Source organism: Ammospiza nelsoni, chromosome 22, assembly GCF_027579445.1.
Source record: "Ammospiza nelsoni isolate bAmmNel1 chromosome 22, bAmmNel1.pri, whole genome shotgun sequence".
NCBI classification, from domain to species: Eukaryota; Metazoa; Chordata; class Aves; order Passeriformes; family Passerellidae; genus Ammospiza; species Ammospiza nelsoni.
This window is the reverse complement of record NC_080654.1, coordinates 4,008,928-4,025,529: the sequence shown is the minus strand read 5'-3', so window position 1 is coordinate 4,025,529 and position 16,602 is coordinate 4,008,928. Positions and strand designations below refer to the sequence as shown.

Sequence of the window (16,602 nt, the reverse complement as noted above, 5' to 3'; positions counted from 1 at the left end):
CTCGGAGCTTTCCCTCGCTGGCTTTGTGCTTGCAGCTCGCTTCCTCCTGGAAACGAAACAGCGCCGGGGCCGCGGGGAGGGTGGCGGAGGTGGCGGTGGCGGTGGTGGCCGTGCTGTCCCCACAGAGGGCCGGCCAGGGGCTCCCCGGAGGGCCGGGAATGCGGCCCCCGGTTCCCCGCAGTCCTGCCTGGCTCCCGGAGGGGTTGGAGGGCTCGGAGCCAGCCCCGGGGGTCGCAGCCCACAGCCCGTGGCTTTCTGCGGTGGGTGCTGCCGGCAGCCTCCACACCCCCGGCCTGGCCCCCACACCGCTCTGCGCACCCTCCCGCCGGCCTGCACAGGGGTTTAAACGGGGTTTTATTTACTTATATTCCCTGTGAGACACCCAGCAGCGTGTGGGCAGGGCAGGGCAGACACTGGGACACTGCGTGGTGGAAATAATCTTTATTTTTGGGGTGAGGAATGCCAGGACATGGGGCTAACTTGGCAAGCACCTCCTGCCCCAGCTGGGTGATGGGGCATGGGTCAGTGTGTGTGGCTGGGGTCCTGTCCCAGAGCTGGGACCATGTGGGCACAGGCTGGTGTCTAACTCAGGAAATGGTCAAAGTGGTCTTTGCAAGGATTTGCTGTCACGGGGTGAAAGCTTTAACCTGAAATTCTTATGGATTGTCTGTGGCCAGGTGTGACTGCTCACTCATAGCATTGCAGCAGCAGCAGCACAGGATGGAAATAAAAGCTTATTTAAAAGTAAGAGATAGGTGTGCAAAGGCAGAATTCATTTTATTAATCCGAGAGGCTCTGCTGAGTGCCCTGATACCCACCTGGGAGGGAGCACTGGGTGTGACAGCTCCTCTGAGGGCATGGAGTGCCATGGTGCTGCTGAGGGATGTGCTTGGGGTGCACAGCAGGGCTGGGCTGAAGTGGTGATTTACCAAATCAGACCCTTGTGCTTATCCCCTTGAGGAGATGATGCTGTGGGGTGGAAAGGGGGCTTGGTTTGAGCCACTGTGAGTCCATCGTGGTGCCCAGGTGCCAAAGGAAGAGGTTGGGTGTATTGGCTTTGCCCCAGCAAGGCCTGGGCAGTGGCAGTAGCTGGGTTCTCTTATAAATGGTTTGGGTTGGAGGGACCTTAAAGCCCATCTCATCCCACCCCCTGCCATGGCAGGGACACCTTCCACTATCCCAGGTTGTTCCAAGCCCTGTCCAGTCTGGCATCACACACTTCTGGGGATGAGGCAGCCACGGATTCTGTGGGCAACCTGAGCCAGGGCCTCCCCACCCTCACAGGGAAGAATTTCTTCTTAGTATCCCATCTAAGATGCCCTCTGTCAGTGGGAAGCCATTCCCCCTTGTCCTGTCACTTCAAGACCCTTGTCAGAAATCCCTCTCCAGCTTTCTGCACCTTTGCAAGAAGGAGGTCCCAAGCTGAGAAGCTACTTAAAAATCAGAGGGGTTGAGATGCTCTTTAAAATACAAACTGAGCTCATCCCTGAGTCTTCAATCTTTATTTTTTTCTAGTACGGTTCTCTATGACCCTTGCATTTCTCATCCTAGGACAGAGGTCTGTGTACATGTATATTTATCCTGCTGATGTTCTGGATAAAAACACACCCTTGACTTGTGCCCAGCAAAGCAAAAACCATCTCACTGTCAAACTCACCAAAGCAGCACAAAATTCAGGTTTCACCTGAGATACTGATTCACCCACACGAGCCTCGCCGTTTGTTCTGCATCCATTTTTAATATGTCCCCTCCAAAGGCAGAAATGCGTGTACAGCAATCGTGTCAGCTGAGTTACATGGAAAAAAAAGGCTTTTAAATGGATGTTCTTTAAAGTGGTGCCTGTTCCAAGGCCAGTAAAAGGCTTTGCTGCTGCATGGAGGGTTGGTCTGCTGCCCAGAGGAGTCCAAGATGGGATTTGCAGGAGCAGGAGTGGAAACTTCAGCCCCAAATGCTGTCTGGAGATGTTCACCACAATTTGAAAAAGAAAAAATCTCATTGATGTTGTCTATTAACACCTATCAGTGGTTGAAGCATAAAGGATGCTGAATCCAGCAGTGTCATGGAAGTTTAATGTGATCAACTAAAATATAATTAACAGCCAATTATTTCAGTGGGAATGGTAGTTTTCATCAGTTGGTCTGGGAAATGTTTAAATTGCATTCATTTCATCTCTGCCCACTTGCAGCAGGTGTAGAAGGGGTTGGAATGAGTGATGGGGTTTGTTCATGCAAGGCAATATCTCCTCCTCTAGGTAGTCAGAATTACAGAAAGCACCCAATTCCCCTCCCCTCCAAAAAAAGATTAAAAAGAGGAGGGAAAATTTAAAAGGGACAAAAATATTGTGGGGAAAGTGCTGTGGAAGCCTTTCACATTGAGGTTGTTGCATTTAGGAGGTGATTCCTAATGACAAATTTAACTTTGCACTCTGATATAGTGACAGTTGTGAGGCTGAACTGCAAAAAAAAAAAGCCTTTAAAATATAATTTCCTCCTGATTGCTTTTGCATCATGCTGGGGGGTGTGAGGAGTCCCTGGTGAGGGGCACTGGGCCTGGTCCCTGCTAGAGAGGGCTGATGCTCACTGCAGACTCCTCTGCAGCCTCAGGTGGGGGCACAGCTCCATCCAGCTGATAGGAACTCCATGGACACCCTCCCTCAGCCCTCTGGATGTGGAAGAAGCAGAGGCTGAAATGAGGTGCCTGAATAATTGACCCCACTTTCCCAGCTATTGGAACTTGTCTGTAACAATCTCTGAGAGCTGCCTGCGCGTTTTGGGTCGTTTATTTGGGTACTTAAACCTGGCACAGCAGTGAGGGTTTTCTCCCCCCTGTTTTAAAATTAAGCTGAAATTTCCCTTTCAAGCTGAGTCTTTTAATGCAAATTATGCCAATAACAGGGGATTTCTCCATAGGACCCTTGTGAGCAGGAGGTGCTGGAGGGTTGGGATGGAAGCTTGGAGAAGAGTGATGGAGAGCAGTGCTTTGAGGGGGAGAATTGGTGAGATTTTGGTGGGCAGAATACCAGAGGAAGCATTGGAGAGATGGAAATCCTGTACAAAGGTGTCATTACAGGTGTGTGCCCAGAGAATTTGTGGCTGCCCCATCCCTGGAAGTGTCCAAGGCCAGGCTGGACAGGGCTTGGAGCATCCTGGGATAGTGGAAGGTGTCCCTGCCCATGAAACAAGATGAGCTTTAAGCTCCCTTCCAATCCAAACCAGTTTGTGACTCCATGACATTTTCAGGAGCCCTGAGAGGGAGTTGGAAAGAGGGATTTTCCTATCAACCCCTGGCTGCATGGATTGTGCTTCCCAATTTTACATATATATATATATATATATATATATATTTAAACTGGATTTAGCTTTGCCATATATATAATAATGTATATGTAGCAAATCTAGCTATATATTGCAAAGCATAATCCTTTTATATATATATATATATATATGTCTATCTCAAATTATATATCTAAAAGGCAAGAATTTTGAATGTATTTACTGGTTCATTTTTTTTCCCTTGATGAAGTGGCCTGTAAGGAAGGGTGAAAAGAAGTTTTCAGGGGGAAAAAAAAAAGATATATATATATATATATATATATATATTTAAACTGGATTTGGCTTTGCCATATATATAATAATGTATATGTAGCAAAACTAGCTATATATTGCAAAGCATAATCCTTTTTTCTACATATATATATGTGTCTATCTCAAATTATATGTCTAAAAAGCAAGAATTTGGGATGTATTTGGATGCCTCCATCCTCATCTACTGGTTCATTTTTTTTCCCAGGAATAGCCCTTGATGAAGTGGCATGTAAGAAAAGGTGAAAATAAGTTATCAGAGAAAAAAATATTTATTTATTTAAACTGGATTTGGCTTTGCCATATATATAATAATGTATATGTAGCAAATATAACTATATATTGCAAAGCATAATCCTTTTTTCTACATGTATATATATCTATGTGTGTGTGTCTGTCTCAAATTATATGTCTAAAACAGCAAGAATTTTGGATGTATGGCTGATCAATAATTCAGGTTCTCCATAGGCTTTGGCTTGCAGCCAGCATGAGGAGCATGGTGCTGCATGTTTCTCTCCAGATTACATCTGTAGCTTCTCACAGATCTCAGATTTTAATCCTTCAGCGGTTTCTGCCTGGATCAGGAGCCGAGTACTAAGTGGGGATGAAATTCCCTTGTTGCCTGTTTAGGAGGAGAGATGCTTTTCCCTTTTTTCAGAGTTTCTAACTGTGAGCAGAGTGGGTCAGTGCATTTTTGGAGAGCTGCACTGGGCAGTGATTACAGCACCCAAGCACCCCTCTGGAATTCTGTCTGTCCTTGGTCTTGTTTCCCCTCTCCCTGTCCCAGATCACTTCCTGCTGTGCAGGGATTTTCTTGGTTCCCACCAAAATGCTGCAATTTGCAGGAATCCATTGGGATCACTCAACCCTGTGCAAGCTGCCCTGCCTCCATCCTCATCTGCTGGTTCATTTTTTTCCCAGGAATAGCCCTTGATGAAGTGGCATGTAAGGAAAGGTGAAAATAAGTTATCAGGGGGGAAAAAAAACCAATTTGTTGCAGCCAGGGGTACTTTGTGGGGCTGCAGGGGGCTTTCTGTGGCTGGGGAAGGTGTTTGCTGGGCTTTGCACACAAAAACTCCACCATGTGTGAGCCCTCACATCCTCTCAGGGTTCCCAGAGGCTGGAGGGATCACACTGTGTTCCTCCCATCCCTGGGGAGGATCCTGTTGGCCTTGGCCTCCTCCAGTTCTTGCTTTTTGCACGGATTTCAAGAAATCACTTTGGGCTGCACCAAACCCCCCCCAGCCCGGAGCTCGACTGTTCCTCATTAGTGACTTTATTGCTAAATAATTTACAGAATGGGGCCGTGCCAGTTTTCATTGGGGAAGCATTTCAAGTATGTGCAGCAGATTTTCTGCCTTCCTGGCGCAGCTGCCGGGGGGGAGCTGCCTCTCCCTGTCCTGTCCTGCTCTCCCTGTCCTGCTGCTCTCCCTGTCCTGTCCTGCTGCTCTCCCTGTCCTGTCCTGCTGCTCTCCCTGTCCTGTCCTGCTGCCTCTCCCTGTCCTGCTGCTCTCCCTGTCCTGTCCTGTCCTGCTGCTCTCCCTGTCCTGTCCTGTCCTGCTGCCCTCCCTGTCCTGCTGCTCTCCCTGCCCTGTCCTGCTGCTCTCCCTGCCCTGTCCTGCTGCTCTCCCTGCCCTGTCCTGCTGCTCTCCCTGCCCTGTCCTGCTGCTCTCCCTGCCCTGTCCTGCTGCTCTCCCTGCCCTGTCCTGCTGCTCTCCCCATCCTGCTGCTCTCCCTGCCCTGTCCTGCTGCCCTCCCTGTCCTGTCCTGCTGCTCTCCCCATCCTGCTGCTCTCCCTGCCCTGTCCTGCTGCTCTCCCTGTCCTGCCACCAGCGTCACCTCCCCAGCCAGACAGGAAACGGCCCTGAGGAAGAACAAGGAGAAAAATCCCTGTGTTCCATGTCCCCTTGGTGTCCTCCAGGCTCACTGCTACTCAGGGGCACTGGGGAAAGGACACAGCCATGGTGATTTGGAGAGGAAGTGTTTGGGTTTAATTTTTGTTTTGTTTTTCTGGTAATTGTGACGTGGGTGCTGATGGGGGCATTTTTTTCTCCCCATGTCCATGATGCCAACTTAAGAGGATGTGTATTGGAATAATTTCCAATACAGATGTGGATGTCTCACCCCTGGAAGTGTTCAAGTCCAGGCTGGACTTAGAGCAACTCAATCTACTGGAAAGTGTCCCTGCCTATGGCAGGGGATGGGACTGGAGGGTCTTTAAGGTGCCTTCCAATCCAAACCATTCTGGGATTCTATGAAATCAATAAGCCAATCTGGGATGTGAAAAAGCTTTTCTACACCTGTTTTTAAAGGGGAGGGAAAGCAAAGTCAGACTCAGAGGAAGGATTGCAGTGGCACCTGCACAGCCTGAAAGTGTTTTGCAGGATGAGGGTGATGGGTGCAATGTGGAAATAGCAGAAAAGCACTTTATTGCACTAAATAGTGGGTGCAGCTGTAGGAAATGAGGTGCTGGAGCTTTCCTCCAGTGCTTCATATGGAGGAGATCCCAGCTGGGTTGTGCCAGGATACTCCTGCAGTGTAGCAGCTTGGAGGAGTGAGCAATCACTGGGTGTAAATCTGCAAAATTCAGGATTTGGGGCTGTGGATGGAAGCGTCATCTTCCCTTTCCCAGTCTCACAGTGGTTTTGTTGAGTGTTCCCTGAGCATGTGGGTGGCTGGAGGCAGAGCTGAGATGTGTGGGAGCTCAGGAGACTCTGTTGGACCCCAGCCCTGTCAGTGGGTGCTTTGGATAGGAAAGTCCTTCTTGGTTTCTTCTTACTATTACATAGTAACAACTATTTTTATTTTTTTAATGCTAAAGCCATCACCCAGTGGAGGCTCCCTGCCTTCTCCTAGTGCCTTCCCATCACATCCATCCCATCCTCCTTCTCCAGTCCCATGTGGTGCAGGTTTGCCAGCAGGGAGGGGCTGCCCTGTCACTGCCATGTTTTCTGGAAAAATCCCCTTGCCCAGGATTCTCCTGGGAAGCTGAGAAGCCTCAGAGAAAAGGGAAAACAATATTATCTCATTTGCTTCTCCTGTGTTTTGCTGCTTTGGAATGTGGTTTGGACATTGTTTACCAACAGTTGATTGTTCATTGGTTTAATATGAATTATTTCTACTTATTGGCCAATTATGACCCAGCTGTGTCGAGGCTCTGGAGGGAGTCACGAATTTTTTCATTATTATCTTTTAGCCTTCTGTCTGTATCCTTTCTGAATTCTTTACAGAATCACAGAATAATGAGGTTGGAAGAGACCTCTAAGATCATCGAGTCCAACCCATGCTCTAACACCTCACCTAGACTATAGCACCAAGTGCCATGTCCAGCCTTTTTTTAAACACATCCAGAGATGGTGATTCTACCACCTCCCTGGGAAAAGCATTCCAGTACTTTATTATTCTTTCTGTGAAAAATTTTTTCCTAATATCCAACCTATACCTTCCCTGACATCGCTTGAGACTTTGTCCTTTGGTTCTGTCAGAGACCAACCCCACCTGTCTGCAACCTCCCTTCAGGAAGGTGTAGAGAGCAATAAGGTCTCCTCTGAGCCTCCTTTTCTCCAGGCTAAACACCCCCAGCTCCTTCAAACACAGGGTTCGTGTTCCCAGCCCCTCACCAGCCTCGTTGCCTCCTCTGGACATGCTCAAGCATCTCAACATCCTTCCCAAACTGAGGGGCCATAGCTGCACACAGCACTCAAGGTGTGCCCTCACCAGTGCCCAGTACAGGGGCAGAATGAGCTCCCTGCTCCTGCTGGCCACACCATTCCTGACACAGGCCAGGAGCCATTCTTGGCCACCAAGGCACATTGCTGGCTCATATTCAACTGGCCGTCAACCAGCACCCAAGTATAGTTTAGTTTAGTTTAGTTTAGTATTCTTTAATATAATATAGATCATAAAATAATAAATTAGCCTTCTAAGAACATGGAGTCAGATTCATCACTTCCTCCCTTCAGCGGGGGCTCAGAAAATCCCAGCAGCATTTCCCCAGGGTCTGGGTTTGCAGCAGGAGCTGGGGCTGTGCCGGACCTGGCTCTCACTTCCTGCCATTGTGTCCCTTCTTCCTCCAGCGCTGCTGCGGGAGGAGGTGGCCCAGCTGCAGGAGGAGGTGCACCTGCTCCGGCAAATGAAGGAAATGCTGAGCAAGGACCTGGAGGAGACCCACGGCAGCAAATCCCCAGAGGTGCTCTCGGCCACCGAGCTGAAGGTGCAGCTGGCACAGAAGGAGCAGGAGCTGGCACGTGCCAAGGAGGCTCTGCAGGGTAAGTGTGGGTTTCTCTGGGGATTGAAGGCACTGAGACAGCAGTTCATGTTCACACTCAGGTGTTTATTGTTTCTTATCACTAAAACAGTCTCACTACTGTGAGTTCTGCAGCTTTTCATTAGGAGGCACAAAATGGCCAACAATCTCTTGGTACAAAGTCTTTTAAATCTAAACTTTCCAATTAAGAACTGACATCTAGATTATTAACCCAATAACTGATCCCACAGAGCTGCAATGGGGACTTTTCTGCCCAATTACAAAATGCCACCCAAACCCATGGAGAAGGAAGAAGCATGAAGAAGAAACCCAGGACAACACCCTGTGCCCTCCATCTTGCTGCCATGCACAACACACTAAAAATCCCCAAATCTAAATGTCTCACCAAGTGATACACCTACACTACTCTCTATAATCTATTTCACACTTTTTTGGGTTCCAGTCTATCTTGAAATCTGGGAAACTTTCTCCATGAATGAGGGTCAGAGTCAGTGCTGCCCTGGGGGTCAGGGCAGCCCAGAGCAGACACAGAAATATTCCCAGTGCTCTGGGTTTCCACAGGTAAGGGCTGTATCTCCCTCAGCTGCACCTCTCCCAGGCACCCTCAACTTTCAAAATGTTGATTAATGAGGGAAGGAAAAGCCAACATTTTCACTTGGGCTCTGCAGAGTGCATTCCTCAGCTGCTCCTGCTGGGGGTTTGGTGTCTCTGGGACTCCCCTGCTCTCCTGTCCCAGCCAGGGCTGGAGTGGGGCTGGCAAGGACTGGGGTGCAGCCATGGGCTGGGAAATGGGATGTGAGGGCTGATTGCACCACTGCAAAGGAATTCTTCCACAGCTGTAGAACAGAGCCAAGGCAGCAGCTGAAATGCAGCTGGTGATGGGCTTTGGGTTGGATTTGAGCCCCTCAGACTTGCAGGAGGGAAGCTGTGAGTTTCCTGGTGACTGCAGCTTTCCTTGTCCCACATGGGGTTCCCTCCAGGTGACATTCAGGCTCTCCTCCTTCCTCCATGCCTGCCCTTGGGGGTTTTTGTGTCAGCTGGGACTGTGCTCCCCCTTCCTTACCAGCACAGCAAACCCTGGGACTGGGGTGTGTGGAGCAAAATACAACATTGCAGCTTTTCTGCTCTAAAACCAAGCTGCCAATAAATGCAGGCAGGATGGTTTGTTAGCTGGAGCCAGGGGATGATCCTGGGCAGGGAAGGCTCTCACTCGTCAAACCCTGGCTCTAAATATCATCTGAAATCCCCAGCATGCCAAGTGTAACTTGCACTTGTCAGCTCATATTTGAGGATTATGAGGAGAAGCTGTCAAAAGTTTTCAGGCTCAGAGGCTGAGCAGCACGTGGGGAGCTGTGGGGCCTCTGCATCTCCCCCTGCCCAGGATGCTGAGATGCTCCAAGGCACAGGGAATTGGGCTGAGTCAGTATTTGGGGAAAGGACTTCAGGAAGTTTTGTTATCACTCTCTGATGTACAAAAATATCCTTATAAATCAGCAACAGAGAAAATACCTACAAAATCTTGTCTCCCCCTACACCACCACTGCAGCCTCAGGCAGCAGGAAATGCTCTGGGTTTATAGAATTGTAACTGGAGGAGAAAAGTCTTAATTAGGCAATATTTGCTCCATGTGGATGGGGCAGGGGGGATGTGCTGATAAATGCAAAATGCAGAAAAGCAGAACTATTATAAAACTAGTTAAAAAAAAAAATAAGAGTAAGAAGTCATCTCAGAAGCTGCAATGCTTCTGTGGAGGATAGCCCAGAGAAAAAGTGAGTTTGGCTTGAAAATTGAGAGTATTTAAGGAATATAATGTTGGGGGTTTATTGGGCTTTTGTTTGCCAATATTCAAGCCTCTGAGCTTGGTTTTCCAGGAGTTCTCTGCAGGTGTGGTGGCTAGGAAGAGAGAATCTCAGCTGACACTTGGATGGGCACACAACAAGAAGCTTTTCTCAATTGATGCTCCTTCCCTGTCCTGCAATATTGAGAAGCTTATGTGGTTTTGGGAAAGTTGTCCAGGCTGGATCTGGGCTGGAGGCTCTGGGCAGCAGAGCAGGCTTGGCAGCAGTGACTGAGATGGATAACTTGAAAACGAGCTCAGCAGCTGGAGGGGGAAAAAAATCCTTTTTCTTTTCTGTGAAAAATTGTGCAGAGAGAAACGTAGCCAAAAGTGGAGGGAAAACGGCGCCTGGTGGCTGGGTCTGCCAGGGGAGATGGAGCTGCTGATGGACACAGTGGGGAAACCATGGCTCTGAGTGTGGGATAAGGCTGTGCCAGGAGCACAGGGAACCTTGGCCACACTGTCCTGTAGTTCAGGGATCTGTGTCAGTTGTGCCCTGCATCCCCAGCCCCACATCCTCCTCACCAAAGGCTGCCCCACACCAGCAGCAGAGGCTGCAGCAGACCCACAATCCATGGTGGGTCCTGTGGAATGTCATTAGCAGATAAATTATATTGAAATCTGTCATCATTGCTGGCTCTGAGCCTGGAAGTGCAGTGCAGCTGGTTCAGAGGGATCTTGGCTTGCTGGGCTGTGCTGCAGAGGGAAGCACAGAGGGTTTGCTGCTCAGGTTTGCTTTGGGGGTTCCAGCAGTTTTTAAGAGCCTTTACTTTGCGCAGCCACACAGGGTTTGGTTTGTGATGGGCTCCATGAAGGGTGGGTTCATTGTCCCCCTTTGGAGATGCATTTCCAGCCCTTCTCAGCAGCATTTGGCACAGGATAAAGCTGATAAGCCTGTGCTGCATCTTCCCTGTGCTGTTTACCATGTCCTTGCTGTGCAGGGTAGGGGCAGGGATCTGGCCCAGCACAGGGTGCTCTGCAGGAGCAACTCCACCAGTTCCTTTATTTCTGTCAGCATGTGCTTTGTGCATCTTTAATCCACCTTTTTTCCTGGGCCAATTCCATCTCTTGCACTTTTTTATTCCATTATCATCCAATTAAAATCCCATCGTGCTACATCCTACCTCCCTCTCCACTTCTGCCACATCTGGGACTCTGAATTGTGCTTCCAGCATTTGTGCAGTTATTATTTCCCCCATCCTGACTGGAAAGGTGTGGATGTGGTCTGGATTTCTGGTGTGGAAATCCCTGATGGGAGAAGTTGCAGACAGCTTTATTACTGCTGCTCCTGCTGTGGGCAGGGACTGTGCCCAAGTGCCTGGGGGACTTGAGGAGCCTCTTGGCTGGGAGACATCCATGAGCATGTGGGCTAATGGCACAAACCTCATTTCTGGGAAGCTTTATCCAATCTGCTGGAGCTTGCCTGTGGGATTATCACACTGAGAGCAAACCTGGTTTCTGTTTCCTTTTTGATGCCAGCCTGGAAACCTCAGGCTGGCTTTCCCTGCTGCTTGGAAAGGCATGAACCAACTTTGTGTCTGCTCCATGAATGGGTTGTAGCCTGGTTTTCTCCTTCTCTCACCTTCAGCTCAAAGCTGTGATTCTTCAGAAATAGTATTTGGGCTGGGCAAAGTCTCATACAGAGATCCACAGCACCCTCAACTTGCTGCAGTGAGCGGGTGAGTAATAAAGAAAGGGTGTTCCAGTGGATGGATGTTCCAGAAGATGAGGTGGCATCAGATAGATATCCCAGAAGGATGTGTCACCTGGCACATGGGTGTCCCAGAAGATGGCTGTCCCACTGGATGGATGTCCTGGATAGATGGATGTCCTGACTGATGGATGTTCCAGCTGTGGACCCAGCCAAGGAAGCCATCTCCACCATAAGGACCTGGATCACTACAGAAAACCTATTGTTCTCCTTTGAAGACTCACCTGAAGTTTTCAGAAGTTATTGATCAGCTCGTTGACTGCTGGGTGAGGTTTGGAAAGCCCTTGGCTGTCACCAGCTAAACTTGCTCATGGAGAATTGCCTCACCTCACTTTTTCCTGAAATTTGACATTGGGCTCTAATTTCCTGCCTGCTCCAAACCTCCACAGCCCCAGGAGTGAGTGCTGGCTCTGCCTGACACCATGGAATGTTGATATTTTCAATGTCAAGATCTTCCTGCTGGTGACAGCTGCCCCAGGGACCTCACAGGGCTCTTTAATTGCAAAGCAAGGAGCAGCACTGCCATCCTGATTTTATGGGTTAGTCATGGTGACAATATTGGATTTCATGGCTACAAGGAAGAAACAGGAGGAATTAAGTAAATGTTAATGGGACAGGATGGGTTTGCACGTTCTTGTTGCACAGGGGGTCTCTGGGGTTCAGCCATGCTCCCCAAGGAGGCCCTGCCCTGCATCAGAAAATGAGTGTGTGATTCAGTAAGTGAGAAAGTCAGCTCTGATTCTGTTCCTGGCATGAAAATTCACATTGTGTGGGGTGAGAGAAGGACTTGGAAGTGGATGGGAGTCATGGGAAGCTGCTCTTTGGAGTTCTGGGGTGTGCTGCATCTTCTGTCAGTGCCCTGGTGTGTATCTGGGCATTGCTGCCTCATCCCAGGAATGTGAAACTAGGCAGAGATGCTGCTTCTATGGTTCAAGCCGTAGTTTTTCATCTAATATCACATTAATAAAGGTAGTGAAACTAATTATTATTCATATGTCCTCTAAGGGAACGGTGGCTGGGTGGTGGGGCCAGGGGTTGGACATCAGTGATCCTTGTGGGTCCCTTCCACATCAGGATGTTCTGTAATTGGTATCCCCTTCATCTGACACTATTAATCTCAAAGAGAGAAGGGAGTATTTAGAACAGCCCCCATCCTGGGGGGGATGCCTGGGTTTAGGATACAGGAGGTAATTCCCAGCTGGAAGCTGTTGGATGGTGAGGTCAGCCTGGGGCCAGTGGTGGCATCACTGGGTGGTTCCAGCCCTGCTGCTGTCCCAGACAGGGCTGTGCCTCTCTAATGGAGCCACTGGATTTTGGCTCCTCATGTAGAACTGGGAATAAAAGGTGCTGAGTGAGGGGGTGGATTTTAGTTGTTGTGGCTGCAGGAGGGGCCCAGCTCAGAGCTGGTCCCGTTACCTCTGTGTCCATCATCCTTCTCCCAAAGGACCGAGAGAGGATCGAGTGGCCGGAGGTGGAAGCTCAGATAACACCAGGGCAGGGTGAGCTGGTGCAGGTGGGGATGGTGGTGGGAGCTGGGGGGTTCACCCAGCCCATCCCAACCCATCTCCCCCATCCCTTGGTGCCAAGGCTGGTGCTGAGCTGCTGAGTCCAAGGGGGGCTGCTGGGTCCCCCCTCTCGTTCTGCCACGTGCTTTGGAGGGAGGGGAAAATGAATAATGCAAGTAAGAGAAGTACTTTCCACTCATGGGCTGGGTTTAGGATTTCTTGCTTCTTTTCTTGGGTTTATGAAGAGGTCAGAGGTTTGTCCAGAGCCTGCTGTGCCAGTGGGCTGGGGGAGTTTATTTGGATACTTGTGGGGGTTTGGGATATAGAAGCCAGGCCCTGGATCATCAGATTAAAGGAAAAAGCCATTTTACCTCCTCAGATGGACACGATAGCCAGGGAAAATCTGCTTTATCCCTCCTTGGCTGGCCATGGATTGCAAAGGCTCGTTTTCCCCGACTGAGTAATTAGCTGGGCTTGTTTGCTAAGGACAAATTAAGCTGCTGCAGCAAGTGGGGCTCGGTCCAGGAGCTGCTGGCAGCCCTCACAGCTCACTTCTGCCTCACTTTTTATTTTTCTCCTGCCTTTTTCAATTAATTTCCTATTAATTTGGCTTGGAATGAAGTTCTCAAATGACTGATAAATCTTCTTTAAGCTTAGGAGCTAATCGTTCTTGGAGGAAGGAGAGCAATAGAGGGGAGCAAAAAAAAAGTCTGTTAATTTCATCAAATCTCTCAAATATGAAATGCAGTGAATGGTAAATTGTCCTGTTGGGTTAATAGGAAAAAATCTGATCTTTCAATACCCAAACCTCATAATCTTCTTGTAATACTGATACATTGGCATAAATATTGGTAAATATTGGTATATCAAAGCATATTCAACCTTGGGATATAGTTACCCTTCTTCTAATAGTACTTCAGAGCATTTTCTTTTTATTATTGGCAAATGATTAAGTGTTTTCTGTAAATCTTTAAGGGCCATGTACACTGCCACTAATTAAAGGAGTTTGTATGCTATAGGGGACTCACTATTTAATTAAGTTCATTAGGATTCTTTTTGTTGCCTCCAGCATCAGAGATTGGCAAATGTGACTTAAACTTTTGTAAGAGCCTCTGAGTATCCTTGAGGAAATTAAATTTTACATATATAGATACATATGTGTCTGTGGGGTCTGGACCCACTATGGTTTGGTCAATTTATCATTAATTTTTATTTTTTAGGAAGTTTTTCATTCCTGTGTAAGAACTGGGCAGGGGAAAGTGGTGGTTAAGTACACACAGGCAGTGGGAAAGGGCTTTTTCAAAGGCATGGGTGTGGTTGTGATTGTTTTTAGAGGGTTTCTGTAGGAATTTCCTAAGATGGGAATAAAGCAAGGGAAGTCCTGGTGTCGGAAGAGGCCGAGCTGTCCCAGGAGGAGTCGTGTTCATTGAAGTGGGCAAGGAAGGCTCCCAAGAGCTCCTTGTCACAGGACAATGTGAATTTTTACAGCATTTCCTACCTCATTTTCTGGTTTGTGGTGTTCTGATTTATCTCCAGTGCTTACTGGCAGAATAGTTGGTCCAAAGAGTTTCATCTCTTGGATTTTAACAGATAAAAATCTCTATAGTTCAAAGCATCTCCCTCTTCCTCCACTATTTAGTCTCATTTTTTTCCCCTATCTTTTTCTCCTCTCACCTGCAAACCCCCTCCTTTCCTTACAGTGTTGAGAGGAACCCAAATGTTCCTGACGTGCAGTTTAACCTCCAGATGAAGTGACTCATTACAGCAGGTAGAAAACACAGTGTGGGCTGAAACAGCTGCCTTGATTTCTGTAATCTGATGGAGAAAGGTTGGATGTGTGCATGGAGACATGTCCCACTCGTGATGCTGCAGCATCTTCTGGCAGCTTTTGTAGTAAACACAGCCCCTGGTGGCTTTGGGGTTGTTTTTCTCTGGAGAGTTTTGGGGGCATTTAGGGTTTTTTGAATAACACAAACAACAACTTGCAAGATCCAGTAATTCAATACAATGAGTGCAGGGACATTTGGAGGGGCAGAGGGTGTTTCATGGCATCCCTGAGTTAGCAGGGTGGAAAGCAGGGATATATAATGAAATATTTGTGATCTGAATCCTAAACTGGGCATTATTTTGGTGATGTGGGGTGTATCTGGAGCAGGGAGCCACAGGGCACTTCTGCAGCACTGCCAAGGACCAGGTTCAGTACTGGGTAAAGCACTGATGTACAGAAGTGACCAAAACTCCTTGTCCTACATGAGATTTCTGTAATTCTCCCTGGATTTGGCTTTCATGGCTGTCTTGGGGTCGGTGGTCAGCGAGCATCCCTCACTGGCGCAATGAGGAGGGGAAACATGAGGGTTTTGGGTTCCTCTCCTTCCTTGAAACACCCAGCACATCCCACGTGCCTCTGTTCCATCCCCTCATCCCAACACAGAATCCCTGAGCTGGAAGGGGATGGGGACACCCAGAGAGCCGTGCCCTGGGCTCATGGGAGCACTCTGGAATCTGCCTCACTGCTAAAAATAAACTGGTTGTGGTTTATTTATCCTGGAAGGAGAGCAGCAGGTTTTCCTGTGCCAGGCCCTGAGGCTGAGGCTGCAGTTTTGCTCCCAAGCCTCCTTTTCCAAGGTCTGAGCTGCCCCTTGGAGCATGGGCAGTGATGAGGAGCGTTTTGAAGGGTGCAGCAATGGGGGTGAATTGCGCATCTTCTCCCAGCCCAACCCTTAGAACTGCAATTTTGATGCTTTTTCCATGAAAAATAAAAGAGATGGAGCCAAGGGGCTGCCATGCTGGAGTGACCCTGTCTCCCACAGCCATGAAAGCCGACCGCAAGCGCTTGAAGGGGGAGAAGACAGACCTGGTGAGCCAGATGCAGCAGCTGTACGCCACGCTGGAGAGCCGGGAGGAGCAGCTCCGCGACTTCATCCGCAACTACGAGCAGCACAGGAAAGTGAGTGCAGAGCCCACGCTGTGCTCTCGTGGCACAGAGGGCTGAGTGGGAAAGCTGGTTTGTAGTCTGGCAAAATCCCACTAAAGCCCCAGCTGGGCTCTTGAGGGGTTGGGATGACCACAGCAATTGAAGGTTAAATGGAGGAAGGAAAGCAGAGCTGGGGGATTTGATGTAATTTTAATCAGGTGCACAGTGAGCATTTATTTTTGGGGAACAGTTGCATTCTGGATCTCCCCAAAAAGCGTTGACATTCCTGTCAGCACAGAGCTCTTGTGACACCAAAGATACTGCTCGTGGTTGTGTGGTCCCCAAGGGCGTTGTGACAGAGGGGTTTTTAGTTTAGATTTTCCCTTGCTGATGGCCACCCCTGTCCCAGCAGGAGAGCGAGGATGCGGTGAAGGCCCTGGCCAAGGAGAAGGATCTCCTGGAGCGGGAGAAGTGGGAGCTGAGGCGGCAGGCCAAGGAGGCCACGGACCACGCCAGCGCCCTCCGCTCCCAGCTCGACCTGAAGGACAACCGCATGAAGGAGCTGGAGGCCGAGCTGGCCATGGTGAGCTGGATCATTTGTACAGATCTCAGTGCTTGCTGCAGTGGCTGCACTACTGCAAAAATGAGAGGAAAATATTCCATCTCTCAAAAGGAGCTTGATATCCTTGGCGTGGGGATCACTTAAAAATAACTTGATATCTCTGGCACAGCTGGGATCTTTGCTTGCCCAGGGGAGGGTGGGTTTGCGGTGCATTGTGTTGCTGCT

General features: G+C 48.9%; 1 protein-coding gene across 2 annotated transcripts in view; it reads left to right on the top strand.

The window, feature by feature from the left end:
- The window catches only part of KAZN (kazrin, periplakin interacting protein), a 228,395-nt gene that overhangs the window by 207,604 nt on the left and 4,189 nt on the right, over nt 1-16,602 (top strand). For both annotated transcript variants that reach the window (XM_059487383.1, XM_059487384.1), the window contains 3 exons: nt 7,658-7,849; nt 15,712-15,848; nt 16,228-16,398. In XM_059487383.1, coding sequence (XP_059343366.1) covers nt 7,658-7,849; nt 15,712-15,848; nt 16,228-16,398 — 500 coding nt within the window. The remainder of the gene's footprint in view (nt 1-7,657; nt 7,850-15,711; nt 15,849-16,227; nt 16,399-16,602) is intronic.